The sequence below is a fragment of the Scheffersomyces coipomensis genome, assembly GCF_036884675.1.
Source record: "Scheffersomyces coipomensis strain NRRL Y-17651 chromosome Unknown DFJ63scaffold_4, whole genome shotgun sequence".
NCBI lineage: Eukaryota > Fungi > Ascomycota > Pichiomycetes > Serinales > Debaryomycetaceae > Scheffersomyces > Scheffersomyces coipomensis.
The window spans coordinates 1,095,205-1,101,826 of record NW_027042895.1 but is presented as its reverse complement, the minus strand read 5'-3'; the positions used below and the strand labels follow the sequence as shown (position 1 = coordinate 1,101,826).

Below are 6,622 nucleotides of genomic sequence, written 5' to 3'. Positions count from 1 at the left end.
ACAATTTACCATTATAGCTAATCATATCATTTCCAACTTGCAATGCTCAACTCATCCCCTTGATTCTCATTCATAACATATCTACGAACCCACAATAAAAAAATTTAATGATTGAATCTTTTTTTTTTCTCCCAAAAGAGTTAAAAAAAAGATCCAGATCTAATTTTACCTTTTATTTAATGGGTATTTTTGCATTTCTTCTCATAGTTTCTAATATCAAAGTGTGATAGATTGATAATATGATAATTATAAATAGGATTATCACCACTTTTACTTAACTTAACTTAATTCAATTTAACTTAACTTAATTTAATTCTTAATACTTAATAATATATATACTTCCAATAATATATACACCCCTAATTTAATTTTTAAAATAAAGAAAAGAAAAACTTTTCCCGTAAAAATAAAAAAAAAAAATATACAAGAAAAAAATTAAATTGCACCTTAAAATTAGTTATACTTTTGTTTAAATTGACTCTAATTGTAACTCAAAGAAAAAAGAGAACAAAAGTTTGTTTTGCGATGAGTCTAGGGGAATAGAACGGAATCAAACAGCATACATAGCCATCAATGAAGGAAAGAAGGATAGAAGGATACATAAAAGAACAAAAAATACTTATGCTAGGTTAAGAATAACCAGATCAACATGGGTTACGAGCAGTGTGCAAAAATTTGTTTGTGTGTTTTAAGCAATGTTGAATATTATTTTTTTGCATTTATTACTGGAACATTGTTAAGTAAAAGTTAATAAGCATACAGTGCATATTAAGTCCTTTAATAATTTGTAAAAATTAATAACCACACGCGTTGAAAATCTTCCTTTGTTCGTAGTATGTTTTATTCATTTGTTTTAATTGTCAACCTGGTAAAACACGATTGGAATGTTTTACCATATTTGATTTAATAGTGATTCGGTTCCTTTACTATGGTCTAGAAGGGGTTTTTATCGTAGCATACTGTTTGCCAACCCTTTGATTGAGAATTAGTTACATCCTTGCCTCTTTGAACCCCATACCGTTGAATATGCGAATGTCGATTTTGTTTTGTCTAAAACTTCTTTTTCGACAAAACGAAATATTTTCTCAAAATTGACAAATTGAGGTATTTTTTTTTCTTTTCTTCTGCTGCTCCTCCCCAACTGTCATACAAAAGAAAAACAGTGACACCTATAGCGAAAGATATAGCCTCCGTTATATGCACTTCTTCAATAAGCATCTTATCCTTATTTACTTATCCGTAAAAATCCTTATTCTTATAATAGTTCTATCCGGGATTCAACTATAAGCACAATCTGAGTAAATTATTATCGGGAGTACTTACTTATTTGTGTAAGGTACTAAGTTGTACGTATACTCAAAGTAAAATGATTTAAAATGTTGTCGGTGCTTAAGAAATGACCCTGTAAATGCTAGACAAATGATGAACCAGTAGTCCTGACACAGTGTAAATATTATCCACTATTACGCAACTATCATCATAACCAAAAAGTATATGAAAATGACCAAACTCTTACACACTGCATTTCACGAAGTAAGCTAGCAACGATTAATAGAAATTATGACCAGTTTCCATAGTCATAGACCAAACAAGACCACTTGCGTTAATCATTAGAGATATAGACATGACTCAAACAAAATGTAACATATAATATGAGCCACAGTAAGAGAGTCGGCTGTTGGAGTTTAATTTTTAACCATATTAGGCTAAACAAGACGGTCTTTAATGTTAATGTGGTGTGGATAGATATGCTTAGTACACTCTGTCATTTTCACCGTGTGGCGTTACTATCAATTATTTCAATATGAAAATCTCTTCTCATCTCTATAATAATCAAGTGGTGGCTAATCATTATTTTTTTCTTACCCGTTATTTCTTTTTTTTAAAGTTAAAATAAAACCCTTATAATTATTGATGTAAATAAAAGTCATTATGAAACAAAACAAAACACGCCACTAGCGAGTTAGATGATTCTAATCTATAACCCCAGATGCAGATAAAGACATAGAAGGTGACATCTGCAGAACTAATTGTAAATCAATCAAGGGCCGGATGAAACTTCATTTGCATTGAGAAAAATAATAATCCGATGAGCTTGGCATTTATCATTCGCAACCAGAAACTGACGTCAACGCACAGAATAACGAGGACGCTACCATCTAAAAGTCTACCAGATCTAAACAATAGGTTGATAAAATAAAATGAAACCTTGCTGTTATCAATTTTTTTAAATCAGCTGTCACCCCACGAATAATGACTTCAACTAGACATACGTTCCCCATAGTCATAGTTAGACTTGCATTACCATTGCTGAATACAATCTAAAAAATAATTCTTATCCTGATAATTAATGCACTTATAACATAATTACTTACTGTTGTTTTCAGATTATGAGCCAACTAAATATGGTTGTGAAATCCTAATATAGAACAAGATAGATTCAGTGCTAACTGTCATGATATTAATAAAATCTTGATAAGCTTGAAGTTACCATAGTTTCTACTACGAGTTATCTTTATCTTTTATACCTCAGAGTTCAAAACCAAATGAAATTGAAAAAGTGGTCCACAAAGTATTCTTTATCTATTTTATCTGTATTGTCTTTAATGTCAGACCATTTCTCCGAACCAAGTGGATAACGTTTCCCTTGTTATTAATTATTCTTTAAATAAGATATTACCTTTAAACTATGATAGTAGTTCTCTAGTTTTTTCAGATACCCAACGAAAGATGAATCTGTTTTCCACAACATTCCAGGCAATAACAGAAACAAGCATTACAAAAATGAAGCAAAAACAATATCAACTGCTGTTCTGGATTCATTGAAAATGTTTCAAGGAGCTACCTTGTACCGCTTTAGGACTTTCTAATAATGAAGTTTTTCAAGTTTCTTTTCTTTCCAAAATTTAAACCATTCATTCATAAAGTTAAGCAATAGAATAATGTGATTTTCTCCTAGTCAGTAACTTCAAACAATCTGACCTTTAATTAAGTAGAATATGAGTATTGAACGGTACTTTTCCTTTCAGGGACTGACCATCGTTTTGACATCTATTAAGTAAACCTAGTTCAACAATCAAAAACAAATGTAGTATTGTGAAGTAGTAACACCTTCCAAACAACCTAGATAATATTGTATTCAACTCTTCAGTTTGGATATTAGATGTCAAATTAATATGAGAAAACTAAGAGTTAGAATGTTTTTGATATATTTCCAAACCACATTTAATATATTTTACATTATTCAGAGCTAATATAAGAGTATTTGTTTGATATTTTTGGGGCTCTTCGTTCCCAAACATTTCCAAAACTGTAAATTCAGAAGCGTTAGCGAATAGGGTTACAGCTATTTAAGACATGTAAGAAAATTTATTAATTAAATAGTATGCTATTAAACAGGAATAATAATAACAATAAAAGAGAAGATCTTACAATTGAATAAGAGTTGCAAAATATACTCCAGACCAGTAACTAATGACAAATCAAACGGAAATTCTAGTCTTTATATGACAAATCAAGGTACCTAATAAATGGATATAATCACCTTATAAACTATATCAACTTATCATTAAAATGATAGAAGTGACCCGTTCTTAGATTAATTAAGGCTCGTCAAGGCATTAAACAACAAAATCTATACCCATTTAATGCCTTGGCTATGTATCGTTTAAAAATTGAAAATGGGCCAACATCAATAAAGTTTTGACAGAGATTGCATTGGTCTCAAATATTATTAGATGTTGCAAATCTCCCATGGGTGTGCTGGATATATGCATCGAATTTATTTATTAGGTACAGAGTATACTAAAAGTGCTATTTAAGATCAAAAAATTATCATCCGGTATCAAGAGTTTGAGAACACCTATGTAGAAGTAAGACAATTTCTGATTATATCCACTACAACTAAAATTTTGGTTCGATTTTTGGTTACTATTTTTATGGGTATATAGTATCATAAATTATCAGCCTATAAGTCTATAACTCACAAGATCTAAGCTAAATCTAAGTCGTAGCCTTATTATTTGATTTAGATATCGAAACAGCTTCCCCCTTCGAACAACAAACTTATGGATTTATCCAGTAAATAGAAATGAAATAGAAACATCTAACAAATTGAAATAGAAGAAAAAATGAGTTTTTCCACATGACTATTTTTACGAGAACAATATAACAAAAAAGTATCCTGATTCTGTTTGGCAGTTCTTAGAAGGACTACAGGTTTTATGCACGCTAAATTCATATGTAGGACTTCTAAAATAAGCCTAGCTATAAGAAATTATGAATTCTATTGAAAAATAGTAAATAGCTGATTTTTAAATATTTTTATGACATACTGGCGATCCTTGTATGGCTTGGCTGGTCATCTTCCTGTTCCTCATACGTAACTTGGAATTTTTTTTTTTTTTGATCATTAAATTTCTTTTTTTTATTTTTTATTTTTTATGTTTTTTTTATTGTCTTTATTTTTTTAGTGAGGTTTTTTTTATTTTTTTTGATGATTCAGTAATGGATTTGGCTGCTAAAGTAGTTGACGTATATGGATAATGAAAAGTATATAAAGCAACCTAAACGATGCTTATTTTATACATTCAATTCAGATTCTTTTCTATATTACTACAATATACAAATTACAACTTACAACTTTTACAATAAACTCCCTTCTCCCTCAATAATAATAATAATATCAATTAATTATTTACAATGACTGCTGAATATGATCAAGAAGCTCAACAACCAGTTGATGCTTATAGACCAAAATTAGAAACTACTCCTACTGGTAACTTGCTGCAATTCTCAGAAAACACTGCTGTTCATGCTACTGCTGCTCCATCTAGAAACCATTTGATTGCCTTCTTAGGTGAATTTTTTGGTACTTTTATCTTTATGTGGTGTGCCTTTGTTATCGCCCAAATTGCTAATTTAGATGCTACTATTGTTTCACCAGTTACTGGTTCTAATCCATCCAGATTAGTTATGATTTCCCTTGGTTTTGGTTTTAGTGTTATGATGGCCGTCTTTATGTTCTACAGAATCTCAGGTGCTAATTTTAATCCTGCTGTTACTGTTACTTTAATGTTAGCTCAAGCTGTTTCACCACTTAGAGGTGTTATTATGATCATTGCTCAATTTATCGGTGCTATTGCTGCTTCTGCTGCTGCTTGGGCCATGGTTCCAGGTGAAATGAAATTTAGAAATGAATTAGGTGGTGGATGTTCAATTGCTAGAGGTCTTTTCATTGAAGCCTTTGTCACTACCATTTTATGTTTAACTGTTTTATTAATGGCTGTTGAAAAACATAAAGCTACCTTCATGGCTCCATTTGCTATTGGTATTGCTCTTTTCATTGGTAACATGGCTAGTATTCATTTCAGTGGTGCTGGTATTAACCCTGCTAGATCTTTTGGTCCAGATGCTGTTAATGGTACTTTCACTCATTACCATTGGATTTACTGGCTTGGTCCTTTCATTGGTTCATTTGTCGCTTTTGGTATCTGGAAACTCTTTAAATTTTTAGATTATGAAACCTGTAACCCAGGTCAAGATGCTGATCATTAAACAATCTACTATTGACTAGTACAATCTATAAAAGTCATTCCCCAACTAGCTATATATCGAGCACCCAATTCTCATTAATGCCCATTTTTTAATACTAATGAAAGATAACGAACGCATGACAATAATAAAAAATAGACAAAAATAACTCTCAATAATAAATAGTAAAAACAAAAAATATACACATATAATTTTATAAAAATATTATTAAAAGTATTATGAACTTGTAATTGCTAAATTGTATACCGACTACATACTTAACCACGAAATATAACACATCACAATAGAATACTCTGACATCAATAAAGGAAGCAGCGATTACCCTGATACTGAAAAGAGATGTTATAAAAATAATATTTCACGTCAGTGAAGAATAGCCAGATCCAGAACACTTCTGTGCAATTATGAACAAACTATTTTTGCATTCAATAAATCTGAAACATATGGTTTCATTAGCGTATCATTGAGTAAACCCTAAATGCATTAAGCTTCCACAACAAGTCATTCTCATTATGTGTTGGGTTACTATTTCTTAGTATATGGGGTAGAACCTCAGCTCCAGGATTATCCTAAAACAAATGGGGTAGTCTTATCAAAGATCTACAAAATGAATCTAATGGAAGCATATTACTGACAAGGTAGGGCTTATCCACGGAAGTCGGTAGATTTTAGGGCATCCCGATGATTAAACTGCTGCGCACCCAAGGCTTGTGCGCACTAAAAAAAAAGAACAATAAAAAAAAATAGCGGGATGACTTTAAGCATAATTTCTGGCACAGTTAGCTGATAGCTTTCAAAAAAAATAATTTATATTTTCTCGTATATTATTGGAGACTAGAATACTAATGAAAGTATCTGTGATGAAGTCATTATTATAGGTCAAGATGATGGGAAAACGTATGTATGATGGTTATGAAGACGCGTTAGTGATGGCTTATAGTGTGAACTATAACCAGTTGAGCTACAATAGAGTAGAAGAGTAGTTTCAGTTCTCAGGCAATCATTAGTGAAGAATGAAGAGATATACTCCATCCTCTAGTAGTTAGATCGCCGAGATGACTATGAATCT

General features: G+C 31.1%; 1 protein-coding gene across 1 annotated transcript; it reads left to right on the top strand. All coding sequences in view use genetic code 12, as the record gives it.

The window, feature by feature from the left end:
• The first annotated feature begins 4,392 nt into the window (after positions 1-4,392).
• DFJ63DRAFT_319289 (aquaporin) lies at positions 4,393-5,768 on the top strand. Its single transcript, XM_064907042.1, has one exon. The coding sequence runs from the start codon at positions 4,702-4,704 to the stop codon at positions 5,554-5,556; it is 855 nt and encodes a 284-aa protein (XP_064761816.1). The 5' UTR covers positions 4,393-4,701; the 3' UTR covers positions 5,557-5,768.
• The last annotated feature ends 854 nt before the right edge of the window (positions 5,769-6,622 follow it).